The 15,494-nt window shown below is 43.3% G+C and overlaps 1 protein-coding gene across 1 annotated transcript in view; it reads right to left on the minus strand.

The window, feature by feature from the left end:
• Nucleotides 1–7,630, minus strand: part of KCNH8 (potassium voltage-gated channel subfamily H member 8) — a 353,104-nt gene extending 345,474 nt beyond the window's left edge. The window contains exon 1 of the mRNA XM_010959592.3: nt 7,054–7,630. Within this exon, the coding sequence (XP_010957894.1) occupies nt 7,054–7,129 (76 nt within the window). The 5' untranslated portion in view covers nt 7,130–7,630. The remainder of the gene's footprint in view (nt 1–7,053) is intronic.
• Nucleotides 7,631–15,494: the final 7,864 nt, after the last annotated feature.

Below are 15,494 nucleotides of genomic sequence, written 5' to 3' on the forward strand. Positions count from 1 at the left end.
GAGATGAGAGCTGTATTAAGAGCTAAAAAAGAAAGCAAAATAAATCTTCCAGGGAATTTATAAGCCAAGAACTATAGCTGACTGTTTAAATTACTGAGTAAACTCTTCATGACTCCAGTTGGTAAATATGAATTATACCACAGGTAAAGCTGAAGTCTCTTCTTTTTTGTTTGTAGGCTCTGCTAAGCCAAAATGGATTTGAAAACTTGGTGTTTAGACTGTATCAGCAAATATGCATTGCCTGGGTGAAGCCACTATCTCTGCAGAAGTTGCAATTCTGTTTGCAGTAGTCTTCTTTGACTGTTGGCATTTCTCCAGATGCTTCTCGGGGCCAGAAGTCTAGCACACCCTCAATTCTTTTTCCTCTCTAGAGGCGTAATCCTACAGGACAACACTGGGGTGAGCAGCCCTGGAGGAGCAGGGTGCTCAGCCCGGTGGTCAGAAATCCATCTTTCCCTTTCCTAATGGAAAGTTAGCTCCCGGGGCAAAGCAGACACCCGTAAGCAAATGAAGAACACACAGTTCCACTGTGTAATAAGGGACCCTTGTTCAAGTGTCAGGGCTTTACAGGAAGAAGCGGCATCTTAGGTTTCAAGGCTGCCATTTCTCCTGTATTATGCATCAGCCTGTGGAATGTGGGACTGTTGAGTTTTTACACCAGGCACACGCAGCAACCTACTTCTCTCACCAAGACACAGAGCCACCGCCTCTCATGGCTTATTATGACAAAGCAGGCTGGCTTTAAAGACCTTCCGTGTCTGGCCTAATTGACTTTCCATTGTGTTCCTGCCTCTACCTTGCCCCTTTCACATCCTCTAAGCTACCTGCTATCCTCCCTGAAGCTCCCCCACCCCCATTTTAGCCTCAAGTGACACACAAACCGGCAAAGTAAATGGAATACTACTTTTTTTCCTTGTCATATATGACCCCATCATTCCCACCCAGAAGTCATTTATTATAGGAAGACTTCCCAGTTCATTCCCCCACAGAAATTATTCCTCCCTCATCCAAATGTGCACAGTCCTTTGCCTAGACCTCCTGAATACTTTTATCCCTTTCCAACCTATATTATGGTGATTGGTGCACACATTTATTGTCCTCTTAGAGAGACAAGACTGATTTATCCGAAAGATCCTAGAATAATGGCTCCGTATATAGTCAGCGTCAATTAAATATCATTGAAAAAACTGTTTGATTGGTTGAATAAAGTAAAGACTTCCTCAGAGAGACTGGGCCCTCCCAGAAGAATGCTGAGTCTGGTCTCCAGGTAATGCAAAATGCCAGAGCCTACAGAAAATATATTGTGGGTATAACTTCCATTCTTAACATGTGAGCCATCCATTTTACTCTCTATAATGACACCAAAACAAAATTATCTGGTATTTTTTTTCTTTTTTTCAAATTGGAAGTATAGTTGATTTACAATGTTGTTAGTTTCTGGTGATTCAGTTTATATATATATATTATGAATTATATATATATAATATGTATGTATGTATGTATTATTTTTCATTATAGGTTATTACAAGTTACTGAATAGAGTTCTCTGTGATAAGTAGGACCTTGTTGCTTGTCTATTTTATATATACTAGTTTGTATCAGCTAATCTCAAACTCCTAATTTATCCCTATGCACCCTCTTTCCCCTTTGGTAACCGTAAATTTATCTGGTACTTTTAAAGACCATATAATAAAACTTTTCTTATTATTTGTATATCTCACTCATCCAAAGAAGTGCATTTGTGGTAAATACAGAGATCTAATTCTTGTAAAGCAAACACGTAGATTACTGCAAGGAAGTTCTGAGAACCCACGTGAAAGGTGCTTTGCAGGGTAAAGAATTCACCTCTAAAGTCAAAAGAATGAAAACAAGTAATTTCCTCCTTCCTCACCCCTCCTCCTGATTCTCTCCTCTCTCTCCCTCACTCTTTCTTCCTTTCTATTTTTTAGTGAACTTGGAATAAAGTTTAAAGAAAGCACATTATTCAATTTAACACAGTCAGCTCAAGACAAGAGTGCACAGTGGGGAGTTTCTTAAATCCGAAACATGGTTAGAGGCATAAGAAAGAGATGGAAAAGGTGCTGTTTCAAAAGAGCCCACATAACTGCCCAGTAACAGGTGAGGTTACAAAAGGTACTTAGGTTACAAGGACTTGTCTTGGGTCTTCTGTAAACGCCACATTCATGGACTGGCTCTCCCTGCAGTGCAGATTAAGACTCCTGTACACAGACCAACAGACCCCATGTCACCCTCCTTATCTGGAAAGAGGGACCACGCATACAGAATCACAGAGAGTGAGCTTCATAAATCTGCTTCGTAGAAGAACAAACGTCAGGCTCTGCATGAGCACAGCAATGGGATAGCCCCTGGAGCACACAGAATTCTAAGCAGGCTCTCAAGATTCCCAGCTCCTCACAAACACATCCCATCTAACCCCTTTCCCTTGCGTTTGGACAGGACAGTCGATTTGGGGAGGGATTTTGCACATGTAATTAAGATGCATAATCAGTTGACTTTGAGATGATCCTGGGTGGGGCCTGACTGAGCTCCTAAAAGAAATACACTCCTGCTGCTCTTGAAGAAGGAGGCTGTCCCTCTGTGAGAGGGCCTGGAGAAGAAGCCGTGTGTCAAGGAGCCGGAAGGAAGCCTTCAGTTCTGGAGAAAAGTCCCAGGCTGACAGCCAGCAAGGAAACAGGGGCTTCAGTCCTGAAACCTCAAGGAACTAAGTTCTGCCAACAACCACGTGAACTTAGAGGACGGCCTCGAGCCTCAGCTGACAACTTGGTTGCAGCCTTGTGGTCTTTGGAGATCCTGAGCAGGGGACCCAGCTAGTCCTTGCCTGGATGTCTGGCCATCAGAAAATGTGACAGGGTAAGTCACTGTATGTGTGGTAATTTACCACACAGAAATAGAAAGCTAACACAGAAACTCTCTCTAAACATGAAAAGGGGGAGTAAAAGAGACTACTAGTGGCATGTAAAAAATAAAGATAGAGTCATTATAAACTTTTCTTCGTGGGGAGACATCTACAGAGTGCTGGGTATTTCCTTGAATGTTTTCATGTAACAGCCTTTTACAGACAGACCCAGAAATAATGAAGCTCGTTCTTTTTTATTGACTAATGCCCTTGATGATATTTCCAAGCTACGACTGCTGTGACCAGCCAAGACTGAGGATTGACTGCTTCACCTCACTGTGCCCCCTTCCCACTGCACTGGGTACACGACCCCTCTCTCTGTGCTTCTAATGTTAAGAGACCGAAGCAAAACAGAGAAAAGAAAAACCACTGTTAATTTCCTTTGTGAAGGAAGCATTTCAATTTAAGAAATTTCCTTGGACCATTTTGAACAGGCTATATAGGAGTGCCTAAAACATATGCAAATATGAATGAAATTCTAAACCACCATTACTTTTGAACACTTTGACTGGATTCTCCTTGATAGAGTCTACTGGGCTACAAACTTCCTTGAGAGCTTAGATCTTGTCTCACTAACCCCAAAGGGAAAGAAGTGTTCTGGCCAAATTTTGATGCAACTGGAAAATGTAGGCTAATGCACCATTCTGTTTGCAAATGGACAGTTCCCTTTGAAAGTTTTATATCCTCAAAAAGATGTGTTTTTCTCAAATTGTACCCTGTGGCAAGTATTTTTAAAAATATGTACTTTATGTACTTATGTGCTCTGTTATTTTTCTTTCCCTTTGTCCAGATTAATATTCATGTACTCAAAGCAAAAGCCTACTTAGAAAAGATTTTTTAAAGTACATTAGATGTGTGAAAAAAAGGAACTATGGTAGGAGTAAACTATATGCAGGTCATAATGTTAAGACTCTGTGTGTGTGTGTGTGTGTGTGCACGCTTAAGTGTGTCAAGTAAGAAGTATGGTGTGTAATGAGTCAAAGAAATTTGTTGGAGTTACTTTTTCTCCCTAAATGGGGTACACTTACTCAATATTGCAAGATTCCTAGTTTTTCAAAGTCTCATTTACATTTAATTAAATGCACAAACCAGGAGACCACGTTTCAAGACTAAATATATTTTAGGGTCATTTTATATAAAAAAGATTGATATTTTTCAATTGTTTTAAAAAAATATATAGTATATGAGAAAAAAACAGTTTCAATTAATGGTCCACTATTGTCTTTCAATCCTGACAAAGAGCTCACTTCTTAAATATTAAAAAGAAAAAAAAATCCTATTATGTAAAACAATAAAGTGTCACTAGGTGATGAAACATATTACTAACTTCTTTTATGTTGCCCTGTGATACTACCTCAACTGATAAATTAGTAAGATTATATTATAGGCTTTTATTGGTACATATTTGCTTTTCCCTGGGAGAAATTTTAGATGATGTTTTAAGATTTATTATTTTCCATTACAGTATTAAATCAATAAAGCTAATAATAATACTGCATGGTGGGTAAGTTAGCAAGGTGGCTTGTTAGGGTACTGTTTGCTTGCTTATTTTTTCAACAGAATTTTCCAAAATAAAACAAAACAAAAAAACTTACAGGACTATAAAATATACCTAACAAATAAGGCAGAGTTAACACTTGCAAATAGTTTTACCTTGCACAAGAAAATAAATGACTATTATAAAAAAAAATCAAGAGACAGAAGGATGATCATAGGAAAAGAGCTTCAGGGACAATAATCATACCTATGAAAATTGTGTCAACGCAGAAAAGATAGAATAAGTTAAACTAAATATTTAGCAGGGAAAATGTTATGCCATGATACTAGATACAATAAAATTTGTGGTTAAAATTCACTTAAAGTTATATCTTCAAGTTTCAGATCATTCAAGGCATACTGAAATTCAAATGAAAAGCAAATGAGAAAATACAATCCTCTTTCCTTGAGTGGGGTTTGTTGGGACAAGGGGTCTTCATCAAATGTCGTAGACAAAATTTTGCCAAAATAAACCTTTACATTACTCATTACTTTGAAACCTACTTCACTGATTTTCAGATTGATTTCACCCAAAGTGGTTCCCTCCAGGAATCCCACAGACCCTTGGAGCACAGACCAAGCATGCTCTCCAACAGCTTTACTTTTGCAATTATTCTAAATGCTGGTTATGTGATGATGGTCTTCCCAAATAAGGATTTAAAATGTCTAACCTTCTATTGGATTCACAAGCATCTGTAGTTAAAATACAACAAGAGCTATTCCCTAGTCTACCCACCTTTCTCTATGTGCCCTCTGATAATCAAATGTTGCAGTGAAAGAGGCAGAGGTACCCTCACGCAAATGATCCAAAGCCCCTCTCATTAGCAAATGATAATCTAAAAACATCCCTGCAGTACTTCCCAGGGCTACGCTGGGATGATTCACTACATGGTGCTCTCCATTCAACTTTAAATGACAATGAGATAAGTAACTACCACTTACTGATTAGCTCATTTTCAGTAGATGCATTTGTGATTAATGTTGAAAGTCTTCGGGGCTTAAATTTGCAACTTTAAGAACACGCAACTCCAAGAAACGGATTGATTCCTAAGGTAATAAATAGTAGTACCCACACTCGTGCATGAGGTCAGCGGTGGTGACTTTGTGTAGTGGCCGGGTGGTGGGTGTGACGACATTGGCAGGGATCTGAAGTTCTAAGATGGTATTTTCTCTTATTATTATCTAAGGAAGACAGATAAATAATCACATTGCACTTCACTTCTACTGTCTGACACATCAAGAACATAAATGGGGAGGGAAAGGCTAAAGATATAGATAAAAACACTGAGAAGAATATTCACAGCAACGACCCTGACGGCTGTAGGCTGGAATGTCAAAAATAACAACTGCACGAAAATCAAGTAAATATTTCATTTTTCCCTCCTATAAACTTTTCCAACTATTCGTGAAGCACAGAAGTAGGGGATTTACTTCCCACCCACAAGAAGGCTGTGTATCCAGACTACTGGAGTGGACATAAGAGTCAGATGTGTCCTCCCACATCAGCTCCAAGAAATATGCCATCATCGTTAGAAACAATGATACCTGAATCACTGAGCAAGCCTTCGGCACAAATGAGTTTCTGTGAGTCTTGTGTAACAGGCAGAAAAAGGAAAGACGGCAGGCAGAAGCAACATACTAGGAGGAAGGTGTGGATAGTCATTGTGAAACCGATTGATAGCTTTTGCTGAGGGTGAATATACAGACTCCTAATTACAGGGGGAGCCTCTTGAGATCAACTGGCTCAAACAGAGGGGAGTTTGAGAAGCGTGGGATGGAACGTGGACCTGACCGTGGTCCTGAAAGAGAACAACTTGCAGATGTTCCCCAACAGTCTCCAAGAATCCACACGCCACATCTTTGTTTTTTAACGGTAGCTTAATCCAGCTTCACGTCCAATAATACTCGCCTTCAAAAGATATGTTGAAACTTTCTCTTATGATCAGATCAGCCTTTATACTACTCAGCCTCTCCTGGAGTGTTAAGATAATTCAGGATTGAGGAACGCTATTCCACCATAAAAGCAGCAGTCAGGATTCTGTCAAGCTCACAGCGCTTACAATTCTACAGAAAGGTTACACTTGGCAATCTTGATTCTGGTTTGCATTTCTTAAACTCAGGGGATCATGCCTCTCCAAAAGACCTCACGGAATTAAGCTCCGGGTACGAAGAACATTTCAAACTCTCCCTAGAAATTGAGGGAGCCTTGAAACTCTAGGAGGATACACTGGCAGTTCACCAATATGGACAATTCCCGCTTTCACCTCATAAGATTAATAAAAACCAATTCCTTAAAGAGGTACCAAAATACACGTCCCACAGTGAACACTGGCGTCGGCCTTTCTTCACGCTCTTTTCTAAACCTTACAAACCCAAGAAGTCAAGGGGGGCCAACTACACAAAGTGTCAATACAATGCCGAATCACGCGAGGAAAAAAAAAATTCTCTGCACAAAAGACACCTTGGCACGAACATCAGGAAATACACTCCGCTGCTGCAAAAAGGAGGGTGGGAACGAAAGTAATTTACACGAGAAAAATCGTTCTCAAAAAAAGACAAAAAATAAAAACCCACGCCACTCATCTAAGTGCAAGACTTACGTGTTCCGTCAAAACGGGTGGCGATGGTGTCGAGGAAGGTGTTCTGGGGCGCCAGTAATCCTTTCATAACCGGCATTTTTCCAGCGTGGTGTGAAATTCTCCATCAAAGTTTGTCCGGGAGGATGGTTCGAGAGGAAAAGTGCCGAGAAGGGAGAAGGGGAGCGTGATGACGGCAGGGGAGGGGGCCCGGCGCGCCGAAGGGGCCGCAGGAGGGAAGGGGGAGGATGGAAGGAGCGAGGGAGCGGGTTCCAGCCGCCGCGGCTCCGGCAGGAGCAGCCCCGAGAGCGCTCTCGGAGCCCGCCCCGCACCTCCAGACTCAGCCCGGCGCAGGCTCCCTCTCCCGCGCCCGCCACCTCCGCCAGCTCCGAGAACCCCCACCGGCCCTTCGCGGGCGGCACAGCGCGCCAGGCGCCCCCTCGCCCCCCACCCCGCCCGCTCGGAAAGAGCCCGCGGGGGCCCGGGGCGCCGCGCCCTGACCTCAGGCGCTGGGGGTCATGGAGGGCGGCCCACGAGGCTGGGTGGGGCTCGGAGGCGCGGAGCCTCGTGGTCTCCCGGGGCGCCTGGAAACACGAGCGAGCGCGACTCCCCCCCGCCCCCCCCAGGAGCCGGGGAACAAAGACCCCTTTGTTCCCGCTCTGTCCCTCTCCCGGGGAGACCAGAGTCCCGTGGGTGTGGTATAGGAGAAGGGGAGGAGACAGGTCGGGCAGGTACCCGGCCGCTCTAGAACTTGGGAGGGATGAACGTCCCCCGGAGCTGTCCAAGGGAGCCAGGCGCCCCCGGGGGAGGTGGCCCCTTTCCGGTGCACCTGCCGCGGCGAGGGCCTGCCACCCGAGCAGGGCAGTCTGGAGTTAGTTCCGCGACCCCCTCCCCAGTCACCCGGGTCTTTCAACCTTGTTACTGATGCCAAGCCCCAAGGTTTGCCCACCTCCCTTTCCTGGGCTCCGAATGTGGTGTTTCAGCTCCTCTCCCTAAATAACCATTTGTCTCCCCCATCCAGTCTAAAGAAAATAATAGTAGCTTTTTATAGGGACAATGGATGGTTTCCCATTTTTGGGTGAAATGTGAAATAAATTTTTCCAGAAAAGTTTGCGGTTGCTATTGATTTGCAATACACAATGTAAGTAACACGGGTCAGGTTGCCTCGTGAAAATCGGTGCAGCATAATTTAACCTCATCTGCCCCTCTCCTCCCTCCCAGACCGGCATCTCCAGGTAGAAAGGCCGGCCGAGTCCCCGGAACAGCCACAGTCTGGGAAAACGAAAGTGGTCTGTCCCGGTCCCGTCCCTCTGGCTCGCGAGGGGACTCCCTGGGGACCTACATCCTGACTGGGAAAGCCTCGCCAAGCCCGGGGCGCAGTGCTGCTGGGAGCGGAGGACCCCCGGAGCCGGAGTGTACAGAAAACCAGGAAGGGAGGAAGATGTGGAAGGAAAGTTGAGAGCCCAGGGGTAGAAAGACAAACGTCAGCCCAGGTGCCGGAGCACCCGGAAGGAGAGGAGGCGGGAAGCGAACAGGTGAGTGAGCCACGGCAAGGGGCACGGGGTCCGCGCCACCTGGAGCTTGGGCGCGGCGGGAGGCGGGAGCGCCCGCTCCCCACTATGCGGGTAGGGGGTGGAGCAGAGGGTTCCTTGTTTGGATTCTCCCGGCTGGTGGGGCGTTGAGGGGACCCTGAGGGTTTCGTCACGGCTGCCCAAGGCTCCCAGAGGGCGGGGGTTTGAGGGGGAGGGGCGCATCCCCCTCTCCCCGCCCCCGGTCCCCCGTCCTAGTGATGCACTTCCTGCGGCCGAGGATTCCCTTTGTGTTGAAATTCAAGAAGATCCGGCCTCCGCGCGCGGCTAGCGGGGCGGGGGCGCGCCCAGCAGGGGAGGGGATTCCAGAGTGGGCGGCGCGGGGCGGCAGTACCAGGGCCAGGCCTTTGGCTTGGGGTCCCCTGCCTCGCTGCGCTCAGCGCCTGGCCCCAGGGCCGCCTCTGTCCACTCCCCAGTCCTTCTATCGCCAGCTGGCTGCGCTTGGCGAAAACCAAGCTCACTTGGGTGGTGTCCCCCAAGCGGCGCGCCGAGCCAACTGCGGGTGGCTCCGTAGGTCTTCTCTCCGGCAGAGCGTAGGGAAGAGAAAGACCAGGGTGTCCCTGCCATTTGGGCGATGCATCAGGTCCTAGAAAACCCAGACTGCTGCAGTCAGTGTAAAAGCCAAAACAAAACAAACAAAAGCAAAAACAAAAAAAGCCTCCTTTTAAGTTGCTTAAAGTTCATCGTGAAATATATAAAGTGTAAACCATGATTCGGGTTCATAAAATTTGCATTGTGTGTGTGTGTATAAACTGATTCCTTTTGGGCTTGATCTATATGGCCAAATGCTTGAAATCACTTGCAAGACAAAAGCAACAAGAGGGGCTTGAGAATGGCAATCCTCCAAAAGCTTTGGTTTAATGCCAAAAGGAACCCAGCGTATCACTCGCTTAGTCTCACCTCCAGCACCTACTCTATGTCAGAGATGACAGAAGCTCTGCCCTGAATGTGCATTCCAGCCCCGGATCCTATTGATCTGTAGTTGGTGAATCACACCACCTCATACATGCTTTCCCTACCTACAAGAAATTTTTCTTAATGAAGATTCCAGCCATCAGCACTCTGGTCTTTGAGTCCCCTGCCCTTGCCAAGCTCATGATTTAGTCAAGGCCCTAATGTTCTTCCTAAGTGTTTGTGATGTGGTGGGGCTATACTGCGACACTGAGCCTGACCTTGATGAGATTTAAGCATACTTCAGCATCATTTGGCACTTTGAAATCAAAGACGCTCAAGAAAGAGGCTCACTGAGAATTGGGAATTTCTGTATTACCTAACCCAACTCTCATTTCATTTCCTTAAGGGAAAAGTTCCCACTGTCCCCACTGATCGTCAAAAAGAACTCCAACCCATTTCCCTGAATACCCTTCCATCCTATAGCAATGTGACCTTTCCCTAAGACCTCAATAAGACAACACCACGAGGACACGGGATCACCACACAATACACTAAACCCAAGGCCCATTTGATGAGACTCATATTCAGAGAAAAGGAGATCATTTCTTTGATTCTGAAATGTAAGAGAAGGCACAAAAATGTTAAACTCACACTAAGGTCCTCTACATTCAGCACTACAGAAGGACTTTCTAGGTAAAAATCAACCTAGGCAAATTTCACCGATTTACCATGTAACAAACCACCCTAAAACCCACAACAATAATATTTTATTTTGCTCATAGATCTGCCAATACGGCTCACTGGCATGGGTGGCAATTTGGTGCTGGCTGTTGGCTGCGAGCTTGTCCAGCTTTGGGGCTTTGGGGCTTCAGTTCTTCATGCGAATCTCTCCATCGACTACTGGGGCTTCCTTACAGCATGGTGGCTGGGTTTCAAGAATGTGTATCCCAAGAGATGGGAATTAGGAGCTACCAGTTTCTTTTTTTTCCTTTAATTTTTAAAAATTTTTAAATTGAAGTACAGTCAGTTTATAATGTTGTGTTAATTTCTCATGTACAGCATAGTGATTCATATATACATATATACGTGTGTGTGTGTATATATATTTCCTTCTCATATTCTTTTTCCTTATAGATTACTACAAGATATTGAATGTAGTTCCCTGGCTATGCAGTAGAAACTTGTCGCTTATCTATTTTATATATAGTAATTAGTATCTGCTTGGAATCTAAAAAAAGACACAAATGGACTTATTTATCAACTAGGAACAGGCTCACAGGAGCTACCAGTTTCTTAAGGCCTGGTCTAGAAACTGACAGAACACCACCGGTTCAGAGCCTGTATTCAGTGAGAGAGAGCATAAGTCCATGTGTTAAAATCTCCATCAATTTCTTAACATTTGAAGTTTCAAAGGAGGTTGCCTTATAATAGCATTCCCAAATTTGATTTTAAAAAATCTGTTTTCACCTCTTCTACGTATTTCCATAAGAGTTTAGAATTTATGGGTACAGGATCTTGTCTCAAGTCAGTAAATCTTTACAGGGAAACTGTTAAGACACAAGTGAGAAATATACATGAAAATCACTTGAGAACTAAAGCCACGTATAAATGGAAATTGTCATTATTTGCTTTACTGTTGATTCTTCCCTGTTGGGGGAGGTCATGGAGAGGGCTTGACCCGAGCTGACCTGCAAGCAGACCTGGGTGATCAGAGGCTCCTCATCCCTACTTCCCTCCCCCAACACACACGCACGCACGCACGCACGCACGCACTCGCGCATGGACACAGCTGGAGACAGTTTTCAAGGACTCAGAATTGCTTGCTAGAGCTCTCTGTGTTGAGACCATTGGGACTGAACCCCGTTAAGTGTACTCATTTGTGTAAACATTTAGGGTTCTGGCAGGTGAATATGAAGTTCTACGCATCCTGCAGTCGCTCAAGGTAAGCCCCCTATATAAGCTCTCTTGTTTATTACACCTGCCACCCACCCATCTGGAGGGGTCTGGTCTCTCCTTGCCCTCCGAATATAAGGGCCAGTTGCAGACTTCACTCCGGGAGCGCCTGAGGTTTTGAGCCAATGTCTCCCCTATACCTTATGCTGTCTTTTCAGTCTGGATGAGAGTGAGAAGGGCTTTAGAAACCCCCAAATCTGTTTCATGGTTTTAGGTTTTCTTCCTGTCCATTGTCTAACTGCAACATTGATCCAATACCAAGGTGCAAACAAATGCTTCCTATGTGTTCATGCCTTTGGCTGTAGGCTTTGAAGATATTTTTAAACGTTTTCTGTCAACAAGAACTTTAGCCCTCAGGAAAAATAACTATTTTAATTTATAGCCTGGTGTAAAAGAGCAGCTACTCGGAAATGTCTAGATTTGTCTCTACCACTTACCTGCTGTGTAACGTTGATGTGACCTTGGGCAAGTCACTGAACCTTCATGAGATTCCATTTCCTCCCCTGTAAAACAGGGGTGATACTTTCTCTGGCTACTTCACTGAGTAGAAGAAAATATTTGTGAAAAATATTTGAAACCTGTAATGCAGCATATGATATAAAAGATTATATAATCAGCAATTTCTCTCTCTTTTTGGGTATTCTAACACACTGAATTCAAAGTTCTTTATGCACAATAAATATTGTTGACTGCTACAATATATGGTCTTATTAACTCAGGATACAACCATGTATTAGTAGCCTGTCACCACTTATGGCTTCTGAGCATTTCCTTCTAAGTATAAATGGCTTTAGAAGCTCAGAAGGAAAATCAGTGCTTTCGAATTGTCCTTTCTGTTGTCCAATCAAACTGGATTCTGAAACATGGACATTTTCAATTCATGTATCCCTGATTTTTTTTTCTGCATTTGACTCTGTTAATTAATCTCTTCTTAAAACTCTCTGTAAGTTTCTAAGATAGCAAAGTTTCTTATCTTGGACAAAGAGACCCTTACCTATTAAATATTCAGTTTACTTCAAAATATCCTTTTCCTTCAGCCATTCTTCATATTCTAGTGTTCTCCGAGATTCCATAAACTGGGCCACTGCACTTCTACGTCTCGATTATTGTCATATCTTAAATATCTCCTCTGTGAGAACAATTTCCATCATTTTGTCTGAAGCCCAGGCCTCTCCTCTGAGCTTCTGACAGACAGTATCCAACTGTGGGCTCTACATCACCCCTTGAATATTCTTCCACTTGAAGTTTCATACTTACCATCAAGTAATGTATATGAGAATCCAGGGAGTCATCCTTCTTAGATCTTACTCCCAATGTTCATCAGATCCTTAAGTCCTTATTTTATCTCCTAACAATATTCTGAGTCCCTAATTCCTCCAACCAATTGGTGTCCTAGTTTGAGCCTTAACCATGCCTTGTGTGAACCCCTGCAGTGCTTTCCCGACCTCAAGTTTTTTCTTCCTGAAGCCGTTCTCCACCCTGCAGCTGGCATGATCTCATTAGAAGGGAAATGTGAGCTTGTCCCTCCTCGCACTGCCAATGGGGCAAAGTCAAAGGTCTATGTCTGAGCTCAGCTCATCTCTCAAAACACACTTCTCGTCTTCAAATTTTATGCTCAAGGAAGTTTCCAGAATAGAGTGTGCCCTTCTAGAGACCATGTCTTTGAGCATAGCATCCTCACCTCCTGGGAAGCGCATCCCAAACTCCTGGAGCATGACCACTACCCACATACCCACTTTCTACCCCAGTTTAACTTGGACGCCCCGTCAAAAGGGAGCCATGTTGCTCTCCTAACAGATGTGTATCAGTGGTTGAAGATGATCTGACTTAGTTTTACCTGTGGTTCTGAGTAACTTACTTATCTTTTCTGAGTCTCACAGGAATGATAATAACATACATTTCATAGGGCAACTGTGAGGGATAAATAAGATGACATAACAAAGTGATCATGGCACCCTCTCTACTGCTTGTTCCCCATTGCATTCCCCATGAATGACATGGTCTCTGGGACACTGCACACACAGATACGTTTGTTGAAAGGATAAAGGTTAGTTATCATAATTATTACCTCAATCACTTCACCAGTACATGGCTTGATATTTATTGAGCTCCCTCTTACACCACACATGGAGCTTTGTAAGGTTTGTTATCTTCAGATTGTCTTACCCCATCGTTTATTTAATGGCACACATGACATATTTTTAAATGTTTAATAAATTTATAAATGAGTGGATGAGTGAAATTATTCTATAGCAGGCCCCCCTCTGCACTGAGTGTCAACACTGACCTCATGGCTCTTTCATTACAATTGCCTTCGCTCTCCGATCTCGTGCCCTTTCCCCAGCCAACTGGTGTCCTGAGTGTAGGTGTGTGTGCATGGATGCGGGTGATCACTTTTGATTTGTTGATTTATAAATCACACAAATTTGAACCTGAAAGAATATCCTGAGTGCTTTCTCCAGTATTGCTGGAGTGATCATTTACAGTATATAAAAATGAAGGGTAGGATTGGTCGAGGATCCAAACTTCTCTGTTCAAATTATTGAACAGGCTTTTTTATAAACATGTCTGTTCCTTAAGTCACAGACATTTCAAGCTGTGATATATTTCATAAATCTATAACCAGTCACTACAAATTCAGGGCAAGCTCCCATGACCCTGTCCTGCCTTAGGGCCTCCGTTTCCCTATGACATACGTATTTTAAAAAAATAAGAGCGTTCCATTGCTTGGATGCCTGTTAAACTGAAGGGACTATGCATATTCACAGATGGGTGGATATCTGTGAAATATGAAGTGATATAATTCCTGTTTAATAAAATAAACTTATTCGTAAAGTATTATCTTCCTACTTCTTAAACTATTTCAAGACAGTTGACAGTTAGAACACATAGGAGGTTGTTCATATAAACTAGTATGAATGGTGAGATAAGAACAGTTTTTATTTCTTTCTAGTCTGACATGTTTTCCAGATTTTCCAAAATAAATATTAATTTGTAATAAAGTCCAAAGTACACTGAAAAAAAAAAAAAACCAGGAGCAATCAGAAATTATATAAAGGAAGGGGCAGTTTATTAGACAAGGAATGTGGTGTTCTCGTCTGAGCATTAAATTAAGCTCTGACTTAAGTAGAGGCCAAACCATGGCCTGGTGACCATAAGCATCAAGCATTTGGGTGAGATCAAACTCTTCGTTGGAATTAAACTACAAGAAAAACTGTCGCTTGGTTTTACTGAAATAGCAAAATATTGAGCATCAAAAACCCAAGTTTCACTCCAAGCTTATTTCCATCGAATGTGTGACTTTGAACGAATCATTTACTATCTCTGGGACTCACAAAGAGAGAGAGAAAGAAGCAAGAGTAGCTTCAGCTCTCCGTGTTCAGGCAGACAATGTCAAAATAACATTAGGAGGCATCTCTCTACACTTGAAAGTTGAACCCCAGCAACAATCCTTGCTGCCCCTGTGAACCTGAAAGTAAAACTGTATCCTTTCGCTCACATACAGATAAAGACAATTCAGAGTCTAGCCTAGTGCACTGAAGATAAAAAAGAGTGACTCTTCCATCCCCCTTCTCTTCCCTAGATTCTATCCTGATTTCCATTTTTAGACTTTCACACAAGAAAAAAAATATATATATATATATATATATATAAAGTCGGTCTTTTTCAAGTCTCCTGCTGCTCCTTTGTATGTTTTTAAACCCAATGTTTTAGCAGAGGATGAGAATAGATGCTTGGTGCTGATGTAAATGGCAATGCCGTCATCACTCAGCTAACGGAAAACAGAAATAAAAGAGGAGGGAGGGGTTGAGCAGTTCTAAGTGCCGATGAAGCAGACGTTTAAAAATTATAAGTTCCTGGTGGTCAGACACCATGCTGTTCATTTCTTTTTTAATCTCATGGTGCTGGCTCAGTATCTCTCTTTTCTGAATTGTAGTAGCACTATTCAAATTCTTTATTTGGTAAAATGTCTCATAAAATATTGAGACAGGTCTTCTTTTGATGTCTTGATTTCTTTTCTTTAACGTT

Source organism: Camelus bactrianus, chromosome 1 (genome assembly GCF_048773025.1).
Source record: "Camelus bactrianus isolate YW-2024 breed Bactrian camel chromosome 1, ASM4877302v1, whole genome shotgun sequence".
NCBI lineage: Eukaryota > Metazoa > Chordata > Mammalia > Artiodactyla > Camelidae > Camelus > Camelus bactrianus.